This window comes from Solanum verrucosum, unplaced genomic scaffold, assembly GCF_900185275.1.
Source record: "Solanum verrucosum unplaced genomic scaffold, falcon-dt-bn FXZP01000184.1, whole genome shotgun sequence".
NCBI classification, from domain to species: domain Eukaryota; kingdom Viridiplantae; phylum Streptophyta; class Magnoliopsida; order Solanales; family Solanaceae; genus Solanum; species Solanum verrucosum.
In genome coordinates, this window is record NW_026020302.1 from 1,140,105 (window position 1) to 1,165,040 (window position 24,936).

A 24,936-nucleotide genomic window follows, 5' to 3' on the forward strand; every position below is an offset into this window, starting at 1 on the left:
TACCACACTGTTTTGTTATGGTGTGTATGGACAGGTTTTCTAGTGAATTATGCCCTTTGACTGGAAAAATATGACGACTTCATTGCTAGTGAATTCGAGCCCATTGTCTGTTTGATGGTTTTGAGAAAGGTAGAATACTGGTTTTCAATCATGGTGATGAAAGCTTTTATAGTCTGCAGTGCATTACTTTTACAGCTCAAAAGGTGAGTCCATGTGGATCCGCTATGATCATCCACCATAGTCAGAAAATACTTGTAATTATCATGAGCAGCTACATGATAGGGACCCCACAAATCTACATGAAGGAGTTCAAAAATCTTGCTTGTGTTCTTGGTACTTTGAGGAAAAGGTAGTCTGGTCTGTCTAGCCATAGGGCAGACAGTGCATAGAAAAGGTTGTTTATGGGAAAATTTGGCTGGTATGGATGTGATAGCCCTCATTTTGACAAAAGGTACATGGCCTAATCTAGTGTGCCACAAAAGATCTTCATTAGTTTCATGAGACAAATAAGATTTCACAGAAGGTAACTCATTTTTATTACATGAAAAAGAGTTTACAGAATTCAGTACAACATTTTTCAGACTACTAGAATTAGAATAGAAAGATTTTTCAGGTAAGCAGTGCTTGGAATCAACTGTCAAGCATCTTGAAAATAGGAAATAGAGCCCATCTCTGCTGCTACCAATCACCTTAGGCCTCTTCAGTGAAGGGGCCTGATACAAGCAAAAGGCATCAGTAAATGACATAACACCTTTGAGATGTGTCACTAAGGAGTGAACCGAAATCAAATTGTATTTAAAAGATGGTACAAACAACACATTATGCAAAATGATGTTGGGTGTGATTACTACATCACCAGTTTGTGTAACTTTCACTTTGTATCCATTAAGGAGTGAAACAAGTAAAGGGTATGGTAATGTCTTAGGATTTGACAATGAAGCTTGGTTAAAGGTCATATGGTTGGAAGCTCCTGAATCTATAATCCACAAGTCAACTTTTGATTTAAAATGTATACATGAAGGTTTATCAAAATCTACAGAAGAGGTGCAGACCACAATACCTACAAAGTTTACTAGTCCACTTGTAAGATTGGGAGCGTTGGAGCCTTCACTGCCTTGAAAATGTTGAAGCAGATTCATCACATGCCCATATTGTTCCTTAGTGAGACTTAGAGGTTGTTCTTCTTTGCTATCATCTTCACCCTTTCCAGACATCACATCACCAGAAGGTCCATGTGCATTTGCTGCAATCTTTTTGCCTTTGTTGGACCTGGAATTATTGTACCTCTGATTGTTCCTGTTGTGACCTGCATTCTGAGTATTGGAGGACTGAGGATTATCCGGAGGATATCCATGCAAGTTGTAGCACTTGCTAACAGTGTGTCCAGGTCGTTTACAATATTCACAAATCAGGTTTCCCTTGTTGGAGGTGCCATTTCATGTGGAGTAATTTGTCTTAAAATTCCTTGGATTAGAAGAACCTACATTGAGAGAGACAAAGTCCATTAACATCTGGCTTATAGGTTTAAACTCTCTTTGTTTCTCTTCTTGTATCAGTATTGAAAATGCTTGTGCCATTGAAAGTAGGGGATTCATCATAAGAACACTGCCTCAGACGACAGTGTAGACTTCATTAAGGCCCATTAAAAAGTGAATTAGGCGCCTATCATGTTTAGCTTTGTGTGTGCTATCCTTGGCGCCACAAACACAGGCACAAGTGCATTGAGACTTGGCGATCAAATTGTTTAGTTCTTCCCACAGCTTCTTCATCTTGGTGTAGTAGGAAGTGATGTCCAACACACCTTGATTTAGATCATTGATCTCCTTTTGGAGCTGATACAATTTCTCACCATTAGCCTGGTCATAACGATCCTTTAATTCTTTCCACAATTCGACTGAATTGTTAATGTACTCAACACTGTTTGCGATCTCCTTGGCAAGCGAATTCAAAATTCAGGACGTCACCATGTCATCGCATCTCTGCCAAAGACGCAATTGGGGAGAATTCGTAGCAGGCTTTTTACAATCTCCAGTAACAAATCCTAATTTGTTCTTCACAGAAAGTGATCGAAGGATGCTTCTTCTCCAGGATCGATAGCCCATTCCATCAAAGGGAACAAGAACAATCAATGATCCAGGGTTATCAAAGGGATGCACGTAAAAAGGATCACTCGTATCAATGGAATTAGACGAAACAGTAGCAATTGCATGTAACGAAGTAGTAGCAGTATCAGGCATTGTGATGGAGATATAAAAGAGAAACTAACAATAGCTAATAATTGCTAGAAAGCTGAGAAACAGAGAGAGCTAGAAATATTGATGATCGGCTCTGATACCATGTCAAATTCAGCGATTCATAGCTAGTTCTCAAGCTTTGGAATACTAGCATCAATGGAGGAACTCACATGTGAGGGAGAAGTCAATACAAAGAAGGGAAGAGAGGAAAAGAAACTGTATTATTGAATAAGACTTCACAATGAAACTCATACATGCACATGTGTATTTATAGCGTTACTAACAGAATAACAAACTGACAGTTATAACAAACTACAACTAACTAATCAAGCTGGATTAACATGACTAATTAGTATGACTAACTATGACTAACTACATACGTATAAATACATTCTCAATACTTTTTGATAACCTTAAGATTTAAGTCCTCCGTATATATTTTGAAATCGATAAAATACTACACATCTAAGTTTCAAATGCTTTTTGCAAAAATAAAATAAAATGCAAAATGACTTGTATTTCACTAGTTAAATATATAGATGACAATTACATGTAAAAGGAAAGAGATTTATATAAGTTGGATTCTCATACATTTATATAAAAAGAAAAAAACAAGACATGACCATCCATCCATAGTAGTAAGTGAATGGAGATTTATTATACATTTATTCATACTTCCAACAACAAAACTATTACTTTACTAAAACATAAAGTAAAATATATAAATAGCCATAGTCATCCGTTATCCACTCGGCTTCTCATCAATATTTACTATGGACACAATAACTGATACATCAGAGGTGCATGCAATTAATTAATTAGTTGCGAGGCAATCCTCCATACCAACCACCTCCAGGATACATTCCTCCGCCATAACCACCACCAGGATTAAATCCACCATATCCTCCTCTTGGATAGCCTCCATAGTATCCTCGTCCACCACCAGGGTATCCACCATATCCACCACCAGGGTATCCACCATATCCACCACCAGGGTATCCACCACCACGATATCCACCATATCCTCCTCCTGGGAATACTCCTCCATATCCGCCTCCTCCGAATCCTGGTTGTACACCTCCTATAAATTTGGGGCCCTCATTTGGCAATTCGGATGTTTTTGCTACATGCACCAATAATCAAACATATGCATGTTAATTAACTAGCTTGTACTACTTTGTTTAGAAAGCTAATATACGTATTATTAACTCTGTGATGATCACAACATATTTGATCATAATATTTAATAGTATGTATGATCATATGTTAATAATAATATGTGATAGTATTAATATGAAGTTAAAATTAATTAAGATATATAGTAGTAAGAAATAAACTTACGTTCAACCAACTCCCTAGCTGCAACCTTTGATGTTATCACAAGTAAAATAGCCAAAACAATTTGGAAAAATGCTTTTGATCCCATTTTTTTTTGTCTCAAACCATATATATCTTATATAACTACTACTTGACGATTTTGTGATAATTATAAGAAGGATGAGGAAACTAAGGACCAGTTTGCCTCTATTTATAGAATAATCATATGAACATTTTTGTATATATCGGAGTAATGATGTTATGGACTACTTACAAGTTAAGTTGACAGATTAATTGGTTGACTTTTTCAAACTCAGACTTTTCAATAAAGCATCTACAAAATGATTTATCTTAAATAACTAGTATATATATGGCATTTTCCTCAATCTAAGCTATTATTATGGATGTTTTTTTTTTCCATATGATGTTCGGTATTTGCATTAGAGCCCGACTAATAAGCTGGAAATATATCATAATTAAGATTAACAAAAGTGGTGTTCTTTCAAAAAGTGGTTTCAGAATTTAAAATTTTAAACATTCACTAACAGCAAATTATGTTTGTAAATATTTTATTTCAAGAAAATAGACAAGAAAAATGAGCAAGAAATGCACATAATTTTTCAACCTTACACATGTAATATGATTTTCCAGCAAAGAGAGTTCAGATGAAATTAAAATAGTATGAATGGGTACCTAAGGTACACAGTATAATTTTTTAAGATTAGTGTTTTATCTCCACCCTGTGAGAGTTATGGTACTAGCTATATCGATCATCTTAATTATCTAGCCCAAGCTAATACAATTTTTTCTAATTAATTACCAGCCCCACTAATTCTAGCCTATTAATTAGGGGTTAGGACTTGTCTATATTTATTCTTTAGTTGCAAAATTGATTAGAATTTAGTTTGCTTTGAACATTATTTAAGGAATAGTTGTTGGAATTAATGATTTTCCTTTTAAACGAAGAGTGATTATACTTAGGAATTAGTTTCTCTAGCATGTGTTTAGATCTTAGAGTTAAAGACCAATTAGTTTCTCATTTAATAAAAGCAAGATGTATTTTCATCTCATCTTGAAAAGTCTATATATCGTTTAAAAGGTCAACTTGCACAAATTATCAACTTGACATTTGAGTCGAGGGTCTTTCGTAAATAATGTTCCTATCTTCACGAGGTGTGAATAATATTTATATATATATTCTATTATCACCAAATCTCATTTGTGAAATTTTACTGTGTTATTGTCGCCGTAATCGTCATCTCTTGTTGCACATTGGCCACACCTATATTGTCCTTTGCCCTAGTGCATTGGCCGGACACCCGGCCATTAACCATATGCACATGGCCGCAAGGGTCAAGTCGTGCCTTTGCGGTAAAGGTGGACATGATATGGTAGATACTGAATATCATATCATATCGAAATTGAAATTTTTCACCATGGTTTGGGCTTTATCGATTTTTCAATTTATCGTAGCCGTAAAATATTGAAATCGAGATTTAAAATATTGAACTAAGTCAAATTAATTTGATATGATAGTGGTATAGTATTTTTAAAAATCGTAAACCAAAATTACTGAATTAAACTTTTCAATATCGTACCATGCTCACCGCTACCTTACCGCTAGCCGTGCGAGGCAGCCTATATTATCATTATTTTAAAATTTTCAACTTTATCTGTGATATTTAGCTTAAGCTTAAAGTATTAACTAAAATTAAAATTTTCAATAATGCTAGGGTTATATTATGACCAGTTATTTGCTATTTTTTTACCCAATCCATTTTGATCTAATTTCGGGGCGGGTCTTGATGCCGTTTATTTACTTGACCCGTTTTCGTTCGAACAAGATGGACCTAAATTACCATTTGTCACCTTTATTAAATTTTAGGGTTAATTAATACATTGTTAGCCCCTTAAATATATTAGTAAATTTTATTTAGACCATGGAGAAGTGACTTGTTTCTAATTAACACTTTCTAATCAAATAAAGTTTAAAATTATCGTTTGATTAGGGGATTATTTCAATAGAAAATACGGAATTAAATTTGTTTGGTATTTGCGAATGGACATTACCTAAAACCACGATAAATATTAGGAAAAATTACAGAAATCCCACATTTTAGTTTACTTATTACCATTATCCCCTATAAGTTTTACAAATTTCCAAAATCCCTCATTTTCGCGCATCAGATTAATGTATCAGCGCTTATACTATTGTATCTCGCGCATCAAATTAATGTATGAACACTTATATTATTGTATCTCGCGCATCAGATTAATGTATTAGAGCTATATAAGTGTTGATACATGCACGAGATACAATAATATAAGCACTGATACATTAATCTGATGCGCGAGATACAATAATATAAGCGTTGATACATTAATCTGATGTGCGAGATACAATAATATAAGCGCTGATACACTAATTTGATACGCGAAAATGAGGGATTTCTGTAATTATAAACTTTTAAGAGATAAATTGTAATTTTGCCTTTAAAGTATGTGATTTCTATAATTTGCCCTAAATATTATATCAAAATCACAGGATTATTTATCCCATTACAAAATATTATTATTATTATTATTATTATTATTATTATTATTATTTATCATGGTTATAAACTCTGAATAACGTGAGTTTGAGTTAAAAACATCTTGAATATTACAATATGTTATACATATTGAACTATGTAACAATCTCATTTAAAATCATTATAAATAATATATATTAAATTGCTTAATTAATTATATTATTTCTCATTGACCATAAGTGAATGGAGGATACATTTATTCAACAAAACTAACAACAACATATCAACTATGATCTCACAACGGAAAGCTGGAGAGGATGGAAGTCATTTATAAGATAGAGAATATGTTTCTGATTGACCCTCGATTTTTTCAGACCATTTATTCAACAAAAGTATTACTACTAAAACACACGATACATATTACTTAGTAAATAGCTTGAGTAACTTTATAGTTTCAACTTTCTCCTGGGTAACAACACCTTAAGCAACCACCATCACCATAGAAATTTCTCCGGCAACAACCAAAGCGACAGTATCCGCCTCCTCCATACCAACGCCCCGGGTACCCTCCATATCCACCACCCGGGAACCCTCCATAACCTCCTCCGAATCCATCGCCTGGATATTTAGCTTCATTTACTTCATTTTCCATCTCGGATTTGTCTGATGCAACAATATATGAGCATGCATGTTCATGTTAGTGGGGATAGTCACTATAGTCATAAGCACGTTCAAGATTTAAATTTATTGCGTTCAAAACATAAATATTTATTGAAATCTTTTCGAAAAAAACCACATGTATACATTAAAGTTATGTGTCGAAAATACTAGTGATGAATGAACCTAGTAAAATAGGCTCAATATTTTATTAAGTCTAAAGGGAAATTAAAAAATTAGAGTCAGTCAGTACAAAATGAGTGTAATCTTCCTTTGTTTGACTCTATTACTACTATAAGGAAGGGGATATAAAATAGGCGATCTGAACTAAATATGGACGGTAATGGATTGAATCTTTTGGGTCAATATTATAAATAAATTAAAATAAGCTAAACAATGGGTCATAGTCAACCCACCCGACTCTAATTGTCGAGTTTTAATTAGTTTCTTTTATTTATTTTCTTATAATTTATTTCTTATCAAACAAAATTAATAAAAAATTTCTTTATCAAAACTATATATAACATATCTAACAAAAAAAAGCTTTTTATATTAGCGATATATTTTTTTTCTCTCATAATTATCGAGATTAATTACTCCCCTTTTAATTGTAAAAAAATAGCGATAATTTTTTTTGTATAAGTTCTTTCAAAATGTAGCATATACATTGTATATACGCGCATACAATATCAACGTATATATATACACTGATAGTATACGAAGGAAAGCTTACTAATTTCCACAGTATTTGTGGAGCCCTCAGCCAACTCCCTAGCTGCAACCTCTGATGTTAAAGTTACACAAATAGCCAAAGCAAGGCTTAAAAGGATAAATACCTTTAATCCCATTTTTTTTCTTGCTTAAAAACTTTATAACTATTACTACTTGTGTTATGATAATTAAATGTGAAGAAGATGAGGAAACTAATGAATATTTTGCCTTTATTTATAGCATGGAAAATGCAAAGATTTGAAGATGGTGGCATTAATGGAATATTAACCTAGTTGTTAATTAAGTTGACAATTGGATAGACGGTCTAGCTAGTAATAAAGTAGACAAGCAGTAGTACTTTTTACTTTCTTTTTTTTACATTAAATAAAATAGAATTTTTACATTCTTAATTAGAGAGTAAAAATAATTATATTGCTTTAGATCGAAACACTAAAAGAAAATGATCAGAAAACACCATGCCACGAGAATCATGGGATCCTTTACTAGTAAAGGAAAAATCAAAATGCGCTCTTATATATGTAAGCACTAGCTGAAAAAATCATTTCTCTTTTTAAGAATCGAGTAATAATAAAGTGAATTTTTTAACTCCAACTTAGTCAAGGGGCTTTGATACCCGACCCTTTCCATATATAGATTGAGTTTCTGTATAGAAAATCCACGTACATTGTAGTTAGACTAGACTAAGATTCAACTTAGAAAAATCGTACGTCTTTAAAAATAACAAGTTGACAAAAAAAAGAACATAATAGTCAAAATATGGAAAAATCTTGATAAGGAGTATTTTTCTTTTTAATGGATTTTATTTTGTATGTCGATTTATTTAATATTAAACATCGAATTAAAAAATAAAGAATATAATTGATTGTACAAGAACATTAAAATGGGAGGTACAAAGAGCCGAAATTTTATAGATCAGGGAGGAAATACATATTTTAGATAAATATATACCTAATCCATCTTAAATTATTTGTTGTGATTTTTAAAAATTGTTATTTCAATAATTTTTGTAATTTTAGAACTTTCAAATAAAATTATTTATTCTTTTTTTATTTTGCCCTTAGTATTAATTAATTTTATTGAAAAACTAAAATCACTTCAATTATAGAGTAATGAATAACGATACGTAAAGAGAGTTAATATTCAATGAAATGAGATTAAATCTTAAGTCGTAAATAAAAATAAAATAATCAAAACTCCTTCTAATTAATATTTATTGTAAAACATGTAAAAAAATTATGGTAGATAATTTGTAAATTTGATATGGAAGAAATACTTTTCAATAACCCGTACGAATCCTCAAAGTAAAACAAAAATTGAAGGCCGCAGCCTACAGAATTTATTGGAAAAATATAGATAATGTACGTTATATTTAGATCCATCATTTTCCCACTAATTATTACAGCATTAATATCTTAGACATTTCAATTTTGTCAAGTATTCTCTCTTTCTATTTATATATATGTTGTCCTTATTAAAAATAAATGGTCATTAATATATGTCATTTCATAAAATCAATGCATAAATTATATTATTTTTCCTATCTTGCCCTTGAGAGAGTTCTTAGCCTTAAAAATACGAATCTGACTAACATAGAAAAACTAAATGATTAATATAGTAAAACCTCTCTAAATTAATACAGGAGGGACCATGAAATATATTATTTTGTAGAGGTATTATTTAATCGATAAATTAATATTTATTAATTTAAAGAGATTTTTGACATCGAAAAATTGTTTAGGGGTGAAATCTCAAAGAATTTGAAAGAACCCACTTGTGAAAATGTCATTCGTGAACTTGAGATCATGATTAATGATCTCGGTTACTGCAATAAAATGGACGTTAATAACCTATTGAATGGGTGAAAATGATACATGTTCAAAGGTCCAGAGCTTAGAACAAATTGTGGATATCATTAGTAAAACAATGTTGATGATAAAATTGAAGATGATACAATACCTTTGGAACCAGTTACGCGTAAGAAAACACTTGCATCTAGAACTCTTCAAAATTTTATGGTGATATTAGAAAAGACAACACCGAAACTTTTGGATGCAATAAGAAAAGTTAGAAATGAGTTTCAACTAGATTTAATTTTAACAAAAAGAAGAACATAATAGAATCATATTTCACTAAATTTCTTAGATATATTTGTACTTTTAAAGAATTATTAATTTATAATATTGATATAAGGGTCTTCTAAAAATATATTATCTTATTATCTTATCGAAATGAATGATTTTTTTCATTGGCCCAAGTCGGAACCAGAGAAAATTATTATTTTAGAGAGATTATTAATTAACCGAGTATTGATTTAGTGAGGTTTTACTGTATTTGTTCATTGGTCAATTTAATTAATCAAAATAAATTAATTTATGCTTATTTATCAAAAACTTGACTTTAAAAGAAAATACTAAATAAGGGTACAATAATAAACTTACCTAATTTCTTAATGGACCTGAAGTCTAAAATGGTGACATATAAATAGGAACAACGAGTAGCCAATTTGGTGAATGATCTTGGTTAATGGACGTGGAGTCTAAAATGATGACATATAAATAGGAACAACGAGTTGCCAATTTGGTGAATGATCTTGGTTAAAATTTCTAAAAATAGAGTTTTCATGCCGTTTTTCAAAATATTAAGTACTAATAATAATAATTAAAAAAAAATTATATCAAAAGAAACAGTGTTTTTAGTTTTGTTCATAAATCGCATTCCTGAAATGCGTTTTATGGGTTAAATACATCTCCGTTTCGTTTACAAATCTTCTTCCGCAAATGTCTTCTATAAATTTAATTTGTCCGATGCAATTCAATTTCAAATAAAGGGAAAAAAAGGGCATAGCAGAACGAATCAATTATGTGATTAATTAATCATGAATGTGTCACGACCCGATTTCTCAAGTCATGATGGCACCTACTATAACCAACCAGCAGGTAAGCCAACCCGTAACCCGGAACAACAAGTAATGGGTGTAAGGGTAGAAACTAAACAAGAGTAGACAAATAACAATATAAACAGGCGGAAGCAAACCAAAAACATATATACAAATAAAGATCCCTCCCAGAACCTGGAAGTCACTAGTACAGAGCTACTAACAAAATGAGTAAAAGTCCCAAAAGTAGACAACAAAGACTGGACTGTCTCGAAAGGTAAAAGACAAGTCTATATATACAGATGGAAACTGAAATAGTACAAAACGTCGTGTGCTCGCTCCCGTCCCGGATCAGTCTGCTCCAAGCTCGATCAACGCTGGCTACTAGTGCCCGGACCTGCATCACGAAATAGATGCAGAGCGTAGCATAAGTACCAAAACAACAGGTACCCAGTAGGCATCATAGGCCGACTGAACTTGAAAAGTAAAGGCAATATGAAAAGAAGGAATAACACAAATCGAAGTCAAGAACTAAAATCTAACTAACAAGGGAATGCACACGAGTGTACAAAGAACTAACTAAAGTAATCTATAAGCTAACTACACCTAACTGGACCCCCATAAGCCTAGAAGGTACACTCGTGCGCAAATTAAATAAAAACCCGAACGGACCCCCATAAGCCCGACGAGTACACAAAATAACTATACCTAAAGAGAATTGCATAAAAGAACCCAAGAACGAAGAACATCAAACCAGAACCTCAACCTTAATTAGTAGAATCTGACAGTACGGAGGCCGGACCTCGAACCAGATGCTCACAAGAAATACCCAAGTAACCAATCACAAGTAACAAGTATAAGAGGCCGGAACTCTAACCGGATGCTTTATATAAGTATTTGGGCAATAGAGGCCGGAACTCTAACCGGATGCTCTATATAAGTAACTGGGCAATAGAGGCCGGACCTTAAACCGGATGCTCTATAAAGGTGCCAATGTAGCTGCTGAAAGAGTCCTAATCGATCCACACTCGTAAATGTCCGTGGAACGCCGTCCATACTTAGCCAATAAATGTAAATCCTTGGAACCAAATCGAAAATCAAATTCAAATCGCGAAGTAGAACTAGTGTCACCGACGTAACTCGTGAAGCCGTAACATCGGGGAAAATAAGGATAACTAAAGTCGGAGCAAGCGTATCGCCTAACTAAGGCCCAATCTATCAGACTCAAGTCTGCTACACCAGTCTACAGGGATCTAAGTCGGCCGAGCGACGTCGGGGCAAAACTAAGGCCTATCAGATCCGAATCATGTATTTCTAAAGCAAGCCCTAGTCAAACCTAAACTAAGGCCCAACATGCTTCAAATAAACAATAATTAAGCATGCAAGCACTCCACATAGCGAGGAGGGTCCGTTAATAACACAAAGCATGCTCACAGTTACCCGATAATTCTAGAAATAGGCCGAAAACATGATTTCTTAACACCTATGCAAGATTCAATAACTACCCAACCCAAATCCCAACTAATCAACATGGATTCACATTCTCGAGCTCAATCTAAGAGAGGAAAACTGTAGCCTACCTGTAGGCCGATCACACGCGCTCTAAAATCACTCTTTCGGAGCTTTCCCTTTCTGAACGGTCTCGAAACGCTTCCCCGCTATCAAAAATAGAGTCACAACGTTAATACGGTCGTTTAGACACCAAAATCACAACAAACGGAGACGGGTCAATTTTGGAGTCAAAACGGGAATCGTGGGACCCGCGCAGGAAATTCCAAAATTAACCCCAAAAGTGGGTCCTAACCAGTTTCCCCCAGCTCATGTCCCAAAATGGGACACAATTCGGGGCTCGGGAACAACACAATATCAACATGCAACTAAAACCCAATTTTCTCAAAAATTAGAAATGGGACAGTAGCTAATTCAGCGTATTTACCAAAAACGGGCGATCTACAGTAAAATCTGACAACACCACAATGTTCTCCTCGAAAAACCACTCAAGATAGCCTCAAAAATCACCAAAATCGGATCTAAAATGGCTAAGAAAACAAGTCTAAAAAATTTCCAAAATCAAGCTCACAAAAAGAGAGGTCTGGCAGCAGGTATTTTACGAAAATTACCTCAAACGGGGACTCCAAATCAATATCCGATCTCACCAACACGTTGTCCTTGAAAAATCTCACAACTTAGCCTTTTGAATCACCCAAATCGGTTGAGAATTAGAGAGAGATGAGGGTTTGAAGTTTGGAAATGTTGCTGGTATATCTGCAATAAATAGCAGATTTTTCTGCAATTTTCCAAAAAATTAAAAAACTCCGACGGGGTGCTCCAACCTCGTTCGGAACCCCGTGCACGCAAACGAGATATGCAACCATACCAAATTCGACATTCCAGACTCAACGACGCAGTTGAAATTTCTATCAGAGGTCATTTCGATAAAAAGTGGGTCCCACTTCCAAAAGCCCTTTTAAGTCAAAACCCACAAAAAGGCTCGGAAAGATATCGAAAACCTCCAGACACAAAAGAATGGTCAATCTAGACCAAACTCGACATTCCGGAGCTAACCACGCTGACAGAATTCTCATCCGAGCGCGTTTACTCAGAATGTTGACCAAAGTCAAACTTAGGCTTAAACTTAAAGTTAAAACGCCTAATCGCACCGACTCACACTGAAAACCTCGGGAGTCATGTCGACCATGCTAGTAGCCTAAAATGACCCTTCCGGAGCTGATGGAATTGTCGGAATTGGATTCCGATGTCATCTTCTTGAACTTTTGATCGAAAATGATCGTTCAAGGTTCATAAGCTCCAAAACACAAAAACTCGCACCAAGACCAAACAAACGACCAGGTGACCGAACTGTCAGTCCCAGCAAGTCATAAATGACTTGGGGTCGCTATAGGAACGCTCTAAACGACACACAGAAGGCAAGACACTTGTACCAGCTCCTCTTGCACCTATAGCGACCCCAAGTCATTTATGACTTGCTGGGACTGACAGTTCGATCACCTGGTCGTTTGTTTGGTCTTGGTGCGAGTTTTTGTGTTTTGGAGCTTATGAACCTTGAACGATCATTTTCGATCAAAAGTTCAAGAAGATGACATCGGAATCCAATTCCGACGATTCCATCAGCTCCGGAAGGGTCATTTTAGGCTAGTAGCATGGTCGACATGACTCCCGAGGTTTTTAGTGTGAGTCGGTGCGATTAGGCGTTTTAACTTTAAGTTTAAGCCTAAGTTTGACTTTGGTCAACATTCTGAGTAAACGCGCTCGGATGAGAATTCTGTCAGCGTGGTTAGCTCCGGAATGTCGAGTTTGGTCTAGATTGACCCTTCTTTTGTGTCTGGAGGTTTTCGATATCTTTCCGAGCCCTTTTGTGGGTTTTGACTTAAAAGGGCTTTTGAAAGTGAGACCCACTTTTTATCGAAATGACCTCTGATAGAAATTTCAACTGCGCCGTTGAGTCTGGAATGTCGAATTTGGTATGGTTGCATATCTCGTTTGCGTGCACGGGGTTCCAAACGAGGTCGGAGCACCCCGTCGGAGTTTTTTTAATTTTTTGGAAAATTGCAGAAAAATCTGCTATTTATTGCAGATATACCAGCAACATTTCCAAACTTCAAACCCTCATCTCTCTCATCTCTCAACCGATTTGGGTGATTCAAAAGGCTAAGTTGTGAGATTTTTCGAGGACAACGTGTTGGTGAGCTCGGATATTGATTTGGAGTCCCCGTTTGAGGTAATTTTCGTAAAATACCTGCTGCCAGACCTCTTTTTGTGAGCTTGATTTTGGAAATTTTTGAGACTTGTTTTCTTAGCCATTTTAGATCCGATTTTGGTGATTTTTGAGGCTATCTTGAGTGGTTTTTCGAGGAGAACATTGTGGTGTTGTCAGATTTTACTGTAGATCGTCCGTTTTTGGTAAATACGCTGAATTAGCTGCTGTCCCATTTCTAATTTTTGAGAAAATTTGGGTTTTAGTTGCATGTTGATATTGTGTTGTTCCAGAGCCCCGAATTGTGTCCCATTTATGTAAGTTTCGTTATCATTATATAAATCGTGCCACATCAGCAAGGGCAAACCTCAATGAGGACGTTGAGTCCATAAAGGGGATGTATGTGACGTCCCATTTTAAAATAAGAAGTCTATATCGACAAAACATAAAAAACATATTGAGTATATAAGTAAGCAGATCTTACCAACTAGCGACGCGCTTTATGTGGACCTTATTGTAATATATTAATTACATTCAAACATATATATGAAAAGAGCAAGTACGTACAAATGAAAAGATAACATTTGACCATCCATCCACATGAAGTGAATGGAAGCTACATTTATTCAAACTCCCAACAACAAATTAAAACTATTTTACATACTACTAAAACACACACTTCATAAATATTGCTTATAACTTAGTAATTTTAGTTGTGAGGCTTAGCTTGGGTGACTTTATTCATGGCTTCACTTTTGGAGTAACAACACCTATTGCAACCATTACCATAGTAATTCCTTTCACAACAGCCATAGGAGCAGTATCCACCTCCACCTCCACCTCCACGTCCACGACCACCACCAGGGTACCCTCCATAACCTCCACGACCACCACCGCCACCAGGATACCCTCCATAACCTCCACGACCACCACCACCACCAGGATACCCTCCATAACCTCCACGACCACCACCACCACCAGGATACCCTCCATAACCTCCGCGACCACCACCAGGGTATCCTCCTCCTCCATAACCTCCTCCAGGATATTTAGCATCATTTACCTCATTTTTCTTCTCAGATTTCTTTGCTGCAATAAAAATCATACATGTGCATGTTAGGTGTATATTTGATATCATTACTAGAGGATTCAGAATTTAAATTCAACGGATTCAACTTTTAAGTACTTATCATTTGAATTCATTGCAAGTATGAATTCAATATATATGTAAGTTCAAAATTTAATATTTATTGAATTTTTGAAAAGTTCACACACATATATATATAGGGCGATCCGATTCTCACTATGACAAAAAAGTATATTAGTAGCTTATGAGATATTAATGATGACATATTTAAGAGTACAAGTTACATAAGTTTTATAGTCATGCAAATGCTATGTATGTGCAAAACGACCACACATTTTAAAAATCATTTTCTCCAATTAAACTTATTCGTCCTGAGTCAAACTATGCCACGTAACTTTAAAATGTAGATATTAGTAATACGGGAAGTAGTTATGAGAGAATCTATGAATTTTTATGCGTGTATTAGTTATGTAGGATTTAGTTATTCATTCCACCTTAATTCTATTCCGCATAAAATACATAGATTCCTTCATAACTTATACATGTATTAGTTATTCGACTTTCTATATTGCAAACTAAATACTGTATTAATTAATTTTATGCACGCATAACTTACCTCCTAACCAACTATACCAACCATGATATTATCTATGCATATTTTAGTACCTGCATAACTCACCTCCAAACCAGTTACCGAACACATATTATTTTGCTACATACATATTGTGTGATATGATATGAATTAATATAAGGAATTAGGTCATTATAAAAGGAAAGTTATACGCTTACTATTTTCCATAGTAGTAGTGGAGCTCTCAGCCAACTCCCCAGCAGCAACATCTGAGGTTACAATTGCAAAAATAGCCAAAACAAGGCTTAGAAGTATAAAAGCCTTTAATCCCATTTTTTTTTCTTACTTGATAACTTACTATATTTAGGTTGTGATAATTTAGAGTGAAAAAGGATGAGGAAATTAGTGAATATTTTGCCTCTATTTATAGCATGATCTAAGCATTGAAAATGCAAAGATTTGAAGATGACATTAATTAATGGAGCCAAGTAATTAAGTTGGCAGTTGGATAGATTTAAAGAGTACTTTTTCCTCTTCTTTTTGGATAACCATTGCATTTATGGTTGAGAACTTCTACTCTCTTTGGTTCAAAATAATTGATGTTTTAGCCTCTAAAATTAATTTAAAATAATTAATAATTTATAAAATCAAGAAGGCATTTAAACTTTTGACATATTCTTACACAAATATTACTCCTATAATTATAGCAACTCAAATCATAACACAAATATAGGATTTAGAGCAAAGACAATTAAATTTATTGAACTTGATCGAACTCACCGTAAATTTCTTTTGGTCTCCGCCCTTAACTACACGTTGTTACTATTTTCTCTGTCTCAAATCAAATATCGCTCTAGGAGTTTAATTTATGTGATCCCAAAATGATTGTCACTTTAGTTTTTCTTACTAATACTTAATTCTAAAAAAATTGTAATAAATAAATATAGCTTAGTAGTACATAATATCTTGTATTTATTGATTTTCGAACTTGAAAAAAGCTACTCATATTTATCTTGGAACGGAGAGGAGAGTAATATTTTCTAAAGAGATAAGAGTGAATTGCTTGGGTGACAAGTGTCTCTCACATTTTCTACCAAAAAATTGTAAGTTCAAGTCATCAAGAGAACAAAAAAAGTGAGAGCTTCCGAGGAAGAAAAAAAAATCATTTTTTAAGGAAGAGTCCTAAAATAAAACACTATATAAATTTATCTTTACATAAACATATACGGAATTAAATAAATCAGTGTCGCTCGTTTTCATGACAGGATTATAATATAATTAAAACTTAAAGGCCGCAAAAAATAAAAATAAAAATAAAAATAAAAATAAAAATTGTGAATTTGTATATTCTACGCTTAATTAGATCCATCAATTTTGTGCACACATCTTGCAAAAATATTTCCACGTATATCCCTTTGATCTATTTTAATTGTCGTACTTATTAAAAATAGTTGATCCAATTTAAACGCATGTCTAAAATTTATTTTTTATGAGTTCAATCTATAAAGATTAATATTGAATTTTTATATTTTAAAAGTTATGTGTTCATATCTAATATTTATTGCAATTTTAGTTAATTTTTTACCTATATATCTATAATCTACACCGAAAGTAGAAGGTTAAATGACCCCTTTAATTGATATTTTTAGGAACATTTATATGGATGAGATAATTTTTTTAATTCACGTAACATTTTTGGAATAAAAAATCAGTTTGAGGATTTAAGTTAACTCAATAAATTTAGGTCTAATAAAAATGAGAGGATAAATATGTATTATTTATTAGACAACGAGGATGCACAATTTGTTAGATGATAAGAGTTATAGTGTTTTATAACTTATATGCATCAATTTTTAATAAAAAAAAAATATATCCGCTCTGAATCATAAAGTTGAAGGGTGTATTTATCTTGTTTTCCTTCGGACAAATTCTTATTTGTCCAAATAGCTTCTAAAGGTCATCACGTGCATGAGTTTGCATGGCCGACGAATTTAGATCGATACTTATGAAAATAATTGACATTTATCATAAAAAAATTATGAAAGGTCTTGAATTTCAGTCTTGAACGTAGAATTATTTTTAATAAAAAATCTTTTATTTTTAAATAAATCTTTTTGATACAAATTTATATTAGTCGAGTTCAAAATGATTATCAAATGCTAAATGAAATATTGTAAAAAATAATTGAGATTTGAAAAGGTCAAATACATTGGGCTTTTGTGATTTGGAGGAAAATTTATTAAAGGTTGACTTATAAATTTATCGATTTGCATATATTCCAAATCTTATCCCATATCTCATACGCCTCTATGCTTCAATTAATACTTTCTGTAAAGTTGTTTTCAAGCATCTTTTTCTTATTTATTCGAAAAATATATATTATTGTGTCTAGTACTTTAAAAGTACTATTACTCTCTTTATCCTAATGTATTCAAAACTATTTGGCTGGACATAATTTTTATTTTTATTTTTTTGTTAAACTTGTGATACAATAAGTTATAAATATTTGTATAGTTATCATTTTATTACTAGTAAAATAAAAATTTAAAATTGTTTTTTTATTAAATTAAGAAAATAAGTACAACACATAAATGAGACTAAAATAGTACTAGTATTATCATTTAAAAGCCCATAATTTGACACTATGAATTTTTCACAAACTTTTGAAATATTTTATTTTTTAAATTAACAAAGTAGTTGGGGAGATGTTGCCTTTGACCCTTTTACTACAGTTCAAATCTAGTTGACAACTATATATCGATAAGACTTGTGCAAATAGACCTTTTTTTTTTCTTAAAAAATAAACTTTATTTGAATCATGTTTTCTAATTTTAAAATGACTCTCGGCAATAGATATCTGAATTCTCACATCAAACGAAGAACATAACGCAAAATGCGATACAGTAAAATGTAAAATCCTATAAACCGTTGAGTAATGTTTGAATGTAAATTGTGTCCTTGGAGTCATTAGGTCGAGCACACATCTGTCTGGACGTTACAGATTACCGACACAAAAATGTTTATTTTATCATAGGAATACTATGCTTTACTCTCTCTTTTCTCTTTTTGGTGTTATTTTTAGTCTTACAAAAATACGCCCAAAATTCAAATAAAGATATAAGTTCAATAATATTATAATTTTTTTTTGGTATAGTAGTAGTAAAAGAGAGCATCATGCATGACGAAAGAACAATTATTGAAGTAAAAAATATTTTTAAAACCATTTTTTTCATCAGAGTCGCTGTATGGAAGTGTGGGGACTCTAATAATATTCAGAAGCCTTTAATTTGGTCCAAAATATCATTAAAATAAAAATAAAAATGACAAGTCCCATACTTATATTCACGTGAAATCTTCAACGCCAGCAAATCTTTAATCCTTTAAATTAAATAGTAAGATTTTTTGTGCTCTATAAATAGAATTTTGGTTCATTTCATTTGATCCATCACACTATACTCTATATCTTTTAGATACTTAAAAACAATTATTTTTCAAAATGGCTTCAACAAAAAATTTGCTCATTTTTGGTCTTTTGCTTGCTATTGTCCTTATTTCTTTCCAAGTGGGAGCTTCATCTACTCAAAGTAAGTAATTATTCTCAATTGTTAATTAAACTTAAGTTATAGAAATTATTATTTATATTTACATAGATATATAGAACAATAGAAGTTTTTCGTCGCTAATTCTTTTTAATTTTTTTTTTATTATAGTTAATATTTGCAAATACTAATGATGTCCAAAATGGGAAGTAGTTTTGAACTAGTGAGGACAAAGAACTCATAACATATATAACATACATACCATAGTAACTATTCACGAAACTATTAAGTTTAAATTATGAATTTGTCTTTCATTCTTTCTGCTTGTTGTTGATCTATAGAAGAAAACAAGGCGAGTGGTGATGTACAAGAAGCTCAGCTCGGAGGTGGTGGATACCCGGGGAATGGACGTGGTGGGGGCTACCCTGGAAATGGTGGGGGCTACCCTGGACGTGGAGGAGGAGGAGGAGGAGGAGGAGGACGTAACGGATATCCATGGAGAGGTTGCCGATATGGTTGTTGCCGTGGGTTCCGTTATGGCAATGGATGTGCAAAATGTTGTTACACTGCTCATCAAACACCTGATGCTGTATTTGAAGATGATATCAAGAATTGATTGATCATTTTGTGTCCTAAATATATGTTGTTGGTTTTTTTGTCCTTTTAAGAAAATAAGGCATGTTTATCTTCATTTGGACACATACTCATGTGTGTGTATGTGTTCAATTGTTTGACATTGCCAATGAATAAACCTCTATTATCTAGGAGGTTTTGTTGTGATTTTTGTATTTTAGTTATAATGTATGCAATTTGGAGTTTTTACCTAATGAAGTTGCTCTTATTTTATGAGTTATTGTTGCGACTTCAAGTAACTTACTTTTTTCTGGTCCAATTTATATGATATGGTTCGATTTTAGAGTCAAAATTTTACAATTACAATGTATATATAGTGAAAGAATACTTCTTGGCAAGCTTAGTCGTACATTCAATTAGATTATTGCATAATACTAAAAGGGTTTAAGTTATATATACCTTACTTTTTCATATGATCTATCTCAACAAGAATGTCTCTTTCTATGTTTAGTATGTTTTTCGAGTCCTACATTCCATAACAAATTTAAAACCACAATATTCAAAAATCACCCTTTTATCTCTTAAGCTCCATGCTCAGTCAAAGTATATAAAGATAAGATTATTTATTATGCATTTCTCAAAACACTTTCTCAAGTACAACCAAGTTCAATGACAACAAAAACTACATATATGTCTTTTTGACTGCACACTATGGAAGAGACATTAATCCCATAATTTGTGTCATGTACTTGGTTAAGCCTTACTATCTATAGCCATTGGTGCTGCCTCATTTTTTGCTTCTCCACTCTGCATTTACATTCAGTAACAGAATCAGTATCTAATCTGAAATACAATAACTATTCATTAGTGTCATTTTGTCAGCTTACTTGCTCTAATTTGTTCATCTTTGCAAATATGTTGCCATAAAATTGAGCATCCTTCTTGTTGTACTCCTTTATCTTTTCTTTCAAAACTTTGTATTCTAACTTGACATCCCTGAATCATCCATATCACAGTATAAGCACAATAATATATGGTTTAAATGCTATGTTGCTCGTTCTCTTCAAAAATATCGTCAGGTGAGTCCTCCGAAAGCTATGTATTTTGGAGGATCTAATGAGGGTGCACTAATATTTGTGGAAGGTACGAGGAACATAGAAAAAGACAATCTTTTTTTACCTGTTATCTGGATCGATTTCAAGTGCTTTCTTGATATCAAGTTCTGCTAAGTCCAAATCGACGAGTTGTATGTAAGCTTGAGCCCTTCTGTATAGAGCTTTGACATTTTTACTGTCAATCTCTAAGACTTTAGAACAGAGTTTTGCTGCTTCTTTGTATTCCTTCAGTTTCAGCTTGCACGCGGCATTGTTCAGATTGCAACTAACTTTGAGCAGTTTTACCTGCTGCTTCTCGTCATCACTGAACGAGGAGTCATATTCGATGAAGCTCACGGCCTGAACAGTATAAAGGAGCATAGTCAACACTATGTCATCATATTAAGGTCATAAAACTGTTTTTTCATCAACTTCAACCGTAAATTTACCTTTTCGTATCTCTTTGATGCTCTCACATACTTCCCGGCCTTGAACAATACATTTCCTTCCTCCTTTTTCTTTCCTGCAGCTTCAATTTTTTCCTGAGTATTCATATCCCAGGATTCCTTCTCCTGCAGTTTAAGTTATTTGATCATTAATATAAGACGTCTTACTCTTCCCAATAGTAGCGGAGCCAGGATTTTCACTGAGAATATTCAAAATATAAAAAACAAACATAACGAACCCAAGGGATTCAACATCTACTATTTCTAGACTAGAAAACAGATACTTTTGGCCTTGTCTATATAGTGTAATTTATCAACGAAGGGATTCAGAGTGAACCCCTTCTGCCCCCTTAGTTCCACCGCTGCTTCCTTGTCACTTGCTTAAGATAAGGAAAACAAAGAAAATTCAAGAGCACCAACCTTCACAAATGACACCAACTCAACTTCATAATACACGATCGAATTGCCAGGAACAATAGCTAATTCTTGAGGAGAGTCGAATACACCAAATGCATACTCTGGTTGAATTGTTATCAGAGCAATTTCGCCCTTCTTCATTTTTTTCACCGCTTTTTCTAGTCCATCGACTACTTGTTCTGCATAAAGAATTCAACTGAAGTCAGAAACTATGCTAGTTGTAGATAGAAAAAAGATATTAGTGAAAATTTATCAAATAATTGGCATAATCAGTAGAGAAAAGACATTACCTTCATCTATCTGAAACTCAAACGGCTCCTCCTCATCATGTCCTTTCTTCACAAAAACAGTTCCGTCCTGAAGTTTTCCGATTAATTTCACTGCAAGAATAAGCAAATTAATACAGAAGGATAATCATAAATCTCTATCTGTATCGTGATCACCAAGTAGTTTCTCTTTTTTCATACCTTTTACAAGAGCACCGTCATTTGGGCGCTCATAGCCCTCTCCTTCCTTCAAAATTCTTTTCAGAACCTTCTTGTCATTTGTTACTTCAGAGACAATCTTCCAAGAAATCAATTCAAGATTTATTTGAAGGATGGCATTTGGTGGGACACCACCTTCGTCTCCGCTTGCCACCTTACCCGTCTCTCCAAATGCATCTGCAGAAACATCAGTTAATCATCACATAAAAGAATACAAAGAACATATCTAGAGCACAAAGGGATTTAACTTACAGTGTGGCTTCACTGTCAGTAAAACTCTCTCTCCTTTCTTCATCGTCTTAACAGCCTTCGACAAAGCAGGACAGAAATAGCCTATACAGAGAAGACCACATTAATGTTATTAATTCTACTTCAGAAGGAGAGTAAAAAGAGCCAAACCAGCTATGTTGCTCGGACTCTCCAAAAAATGTTGCTGCATCGGGGGAGGATCCAATACGCATCCATCAACATTTTTGAAGACTGAGAAACATAGCAAAAATGAATGCAAAAGATACCATCTTGCACAGTAAATTCCACTCCATCGGATTTTGACACAACTGTTCCATCCTCAAGGCTAGCCTCGTATTTAACTGCAATCAAGAAACCAATAAAGGAAATCACATCAACTAAGGTTCTTGAGAAGAAAAAACACAACGGAGAACGTGAAATTTTGATAGTCTACTAACCAAACACTTCATCAAGATCTTTCGGATTCTGCCATCCCTCTCCTTCGACAAGTATCTTCTTGAATATTCCACCATCCTTGCATATGTCTTTGACACTAATCCAAGAAAGCAATTCCACTTCAAACTGTAAAGTGGCATTCGGAGGTATAGTTGGAGGGGATCCAGATTCACCATATGCCATATCTGGAGGTATAGTGAACAAAGCTTTCTCCCCTTTTTTCATTGTCTTTATACCTTCATCCCACCCTTTAATCACTTGTCCTATAACAATAACAACAATCCATCAAACCTCTAATCGCACTTATCAAAACTATATATATAAGAACCACTATATACTTTAAAGAATGAAAAATCAAATTCGATATCAATTGTCACATGCCTTCCCTAAAGGCTAAAACTAAGTTCGTTCTGATAAGAAAATGGACTTTGGGCCTAACTAACCCCAAAGACTAGCTCGAGGGTTGCCTAAGACCATTTAAAGAAGCATGTTGATCCATCCCACACCAAATCAATGTGAGAGACATATGGTAAACAATAAATTGGAAATGGCCTAGCTCTAATGGAACACCGAAAGCATATAAGGAAGCGCAGTACTCCATCTAACACGATGAATGACACTAACACGTTCATAAACCAAACTATACCAAACCACTAATTTTCTAACAGAAAGGAGATTACCTTCGCCAAGCTTAAACTTGAACGGGGTGCCACGATCACGACTTGAATCAAATTGAGTTCCATCAAGCAATGTACCCACATAATGAACTGTAAAGACCAATAGAATATTGTTAATCCAAGCATAATTTCATCCTCATCCAAATTAAAGCCAAAAACTTGCATAATTCTATCATAAGAAACACCAATTTATTACAACAACTACTATGCCTCAATCCCGATCATGTCAACTCCATTAGATCTTATCTCAAACCAATATTGTAAGGCCAAAAACTTGCATAATTCTATCATCTCAAACCAACAACTACTACACCTCAATTCGAAAGTAATTGGGGATGGATATACAAATTGGGATCAACTACATGGATCCTGATAATGTAGCTCCATTCGATCTCATCTCAAGCAGCAACAACAACAACATATACCCAGTCTAGTGTCACAAAGTGGGATTTGAGAAGGGTGATGTGTATAGGTAGAGAGATCATTTCTGATAGACACTCGCTAAACGAAAATCAATCTAAAGCAGTCCAGAAAAAGAATAAACACCAACAACAAACAGTAACATATCAAATGACAATAAACTACAGGAGCAATAATACTACAACTACTAGTATGGAAAATGACTCCATAAATTGAAATCACCAATTAAAGAAAGCTCATTTTTGCTAAAATGATCAATCCTTTAATCCAAATACATGCATAATGCATCATTCAAACCACCAATTAATTTCAAAAAAAACCTTTCTTTCAACATAGATTACAAGGACATAACTCACCTTCAACTTCATCTCCTTTACTAGGATGATCCCAACCTTCACCTTCTTTCAAAAGCTTCTTCTTTATCCCAGTTTTCCCTATCTCCTTCTCTTCATCAACCTTCATAATCGGGTCAGGTTCAGAGAAATCATCCACCCCCATCCCCATATCCATATCCATTTCTTCAGCAGCAGCATTGTTAGAAGAAGATACTGGAAACTCAAAATCCTCATCCATAGCTTCCTTCTTAGTACTAAAGAATGTAAAGGGTATTCACAATTTCTTGTTAAAAAGCTCAAAAGATAGTAAAGTTCAAGCAAAATGCAGATTGAAAATGTGGGGTTTTCAAGATTTGCTGAGAAATGCATTGCAGCTTGTGGATTTATATATAAGAAGGTCACTCTGGGGGTCTAGAGTGTTCTATGAAATGATGAAGTGTTAAAGAAATCTGGAGAGTTCTAAAGAGTTCTTAGCTATGTGACTGAGTTTTTAAGTCTAAAGATAGTTCCAGATTTTAATTTCAATTTTTTCCACATGTTTAAGGTA

At 33.8% G+C, this 24,936-nt stretch overlaps 5 protein-coding genes across 8 annotated transcripts; 1 reads left to right on the top strand and 4 right to left on the bottom strand.

Annotated features, from left to right (window-relative positions):
* Positions 1 to 2,780: 2,780 nt before the first annotated feature.
* On the bottom strand, positions 2,781 to 3,711 carry LOC125834966 (glycine-rich cell wall structural protein-like). The gene is made up of 2 exons (XM_049514110.1): positions 3,576 to 3,711; positions 2,781 to 3,357 (listed from the first exon to the last, which is right to left on the bottom strand). The coding sequence occupies exons 1-2, from the start codon at positions 3,658 to 3,660 to the stop codon at positions 3,053 to 3,055; spliced, it is 390 nt and encodes a 129-aa protein (XP_049370067.1). The 5' UTR covers positions 3,661 to 3,711; the 3' UTR covers positions 2,781 to 3,052.
* Positions 3,712 to 6,411: 2,700 nt separating this feature from the next.
* Positions 6,412 to 7,655, bottom strand: LOC125834968 (glycine-rich protein DC7.1-like). Its single transcript, XM_049514112.1, has 2 exons — positions 7,473 to 7,655; positions 6,412 to 6,745 (listed from the first exon to the last, which is right to left on the bottom strand). Exons 1-2 carry the CDS (start codon positions 7,585 to 7,587, stop codon positions 6,537 to 6,539), a joined length of 324 nt encoding a protein of 107 aa, XP_049370069.1. The 5' UTR covers positions 7,588 to 7,655; the 3' UTR covers positions 6,412 to 6,536.
* Positions 7,656 to 14,621: 6,966 nt separating this feature from the next.
* Positions 14,622 to 16,137, bottom strand: LOC125834962 (glycine-rich cell wall structural protein-like). Of its 4 annotated transcripts, none has more exons than XM_049514105.1 (3): positions 15,938 to 16,137; positions 15,097 to 15,150; positions 14,622 to 15,057 (listed from the first exon to the last, which is right to left on the bottom strand). In XM_049514105.1, the coding sequence occupies exons 1-3, from the start codon at positions 16,050 to 16,052 to the stop codon at positions 14,771 to 14,773; spliced, it is 456 nt and encodes a 151-aa protein (XP_049370062.1). In that variant the 5' UTR covers positions 16,053 to 16,137; the 3' UTR covers positions 14,622 to 14,770. The 4 variants fall into 4 exon arrangements, with proteins under 4 accessions (XP_049370062.1, XP_049370061.1, XP_049370063.1 ...); XM_049514104.1 differs by having other exon boundaries at positions 14,622 to 14,940; positions 14,980 to 15,150; XM_049514106.1 differs by having other exon boundaries at positions 14,622 to 14,940; positions 15,019 to 15,150; positions 15,938 to 16,108.
* A 2,915-nt stretch (positions 16,138 to 19,052) lies between these two features.
* LOC125834967 (glycine-rich cell wall structural protein-like) lies at positions 19,053 to 20,085 on the top strand. The gene is made up of 2 exons (XM_049514111.1): positions 19,053 to 19,303; positions 19,600 to 20,085. The coding sequence occupies exons 1-2, from the start codon at positions 19,216 to 19,218 to the stop codon at positions 19,872 to 19,874; spliced, it is 363 nt and encodes a 120-aa protein (XP_049370068.1). The 5' UTR covers positions 19,053 to 19,215; the 3' UTR covers positions 19,875 to 20,085.
* A 354-nt stretch (positions 20,086 to 20,439) lies between these two features.
* LOC125834948 (peptidyl-prolyl cis-trans isomerase FKBP62-like) lies at positions 20,440 to 24,857 on the bottom strand. Its single transcript, XM_049514093.1, has 12 exons — positions 24,411 to 24,857; positions 23,638 to 23,724; positions 22,960 to 23,220; positions 22,789 to 22,863; positions 22,526 to 22,606; positions 22,256 to 22,450; positions 22,079 to 22,168; positions 21,792 to 21,967; positions 21,375 to 21,497; positions 21,011 to 21,285; positions 20,719 to 20,827; positions 20,440 to 20,638 (listed from the first exon to the last, which is right to left on the bottom strand). The coding sequence occupies exons 1-12, from the start codon at positions 24,625 to 24,627 to the stop codon at positions 20,585 to 20,587; spliced, it is 1,743 nt and encodes a 580-aa protein (XP_049370050.1). The 5' UTR covers positions 24,628 to 24,857; the 3' UTR covers positions 20,440 to 20,584.
* Between the last annotated feature and the right edge of the window lie 79 nt (positions 24,858 to 24,936).

Bases quoted from the DNA above. Each gene is read 5' to 3' on its own strand.
- LOC125834966 (XM_049514110.1), bottom strand. From the start codon at position 3,660: ATGGGATCAAAAGCATTTTTCCAAATTGTTTTGGCTATTTTACTTGTG. The intron at 3,358-3,575 runs GTAAGTTTATTT...TGGTGCATGTAG, and splicing joins AGCTAGGGAGTTGGTTGAAC to CAAAAACATCCGAATTGCCA.
- LOC125834968 (XM_049514112.1), bottom strand. From the start codon at position 7,587: ATGGGATTAAAGGTATTTATCCTTTTAAGCCTTGCTTTGGCTATTTGT. The intron at 6,746-7,472 runs GTAAGCTTTCCT...TTGTTGCATCAG, and splicing joins CACAAATACTGTGGAAATTA to ACAAATCCGAGATGGAAAAT.
- LOC125834962 (XM_049514103.1), bottom strand. From the start codon at position 16,052: ATGGGATTAAAGGCTTTTATACTTCTAAGCCTTGTTTTGGCTATTTTT. The intron at 15,151-15,937 runs GTAAGCGTATAA...TTTTTATTGCAG, and splicing joins CACTACTACTATGGAAAATA to CAAAGAAATCTGAGAAGAAA.
- LOC125834967 (XM_049514111.1), top strand. From the start codon at position 19,216: ATGGCTTCAACAAAAAATTTGCTCATTTTTGGTCTTTTGCTTGCTATT. The intron at 19,304-19,599 runs GTAAGTAATTAT...GTTGATCTATAG, and splicing joins GGGAGCTTCATCTACTCAAA to AAGAAAACAAGGCGAGTGGT.
- LOC125834948 (XM_049514093.1), bottom strand. From the start codon at position 24,627: ATGGATGAGGATTTTGAGTTTCCAGTATCTTCTTCTAACAATGCTGCT. The intron at 23,221-23,637 runs GTAATCTCCTTT...TTATTGTTATAG, and splicing joins CAAGTTTAAGCTTGGCGAAG to GACAAGTGATTAAAGGGTGG. The intron at 22,864-22,959 runs GTTAGTAGACTA...TCTTGATTGCAG, and splicing joins AGATCTTGATGAAGTGTTTG to TTAAATACGAGGCTAGCCTT.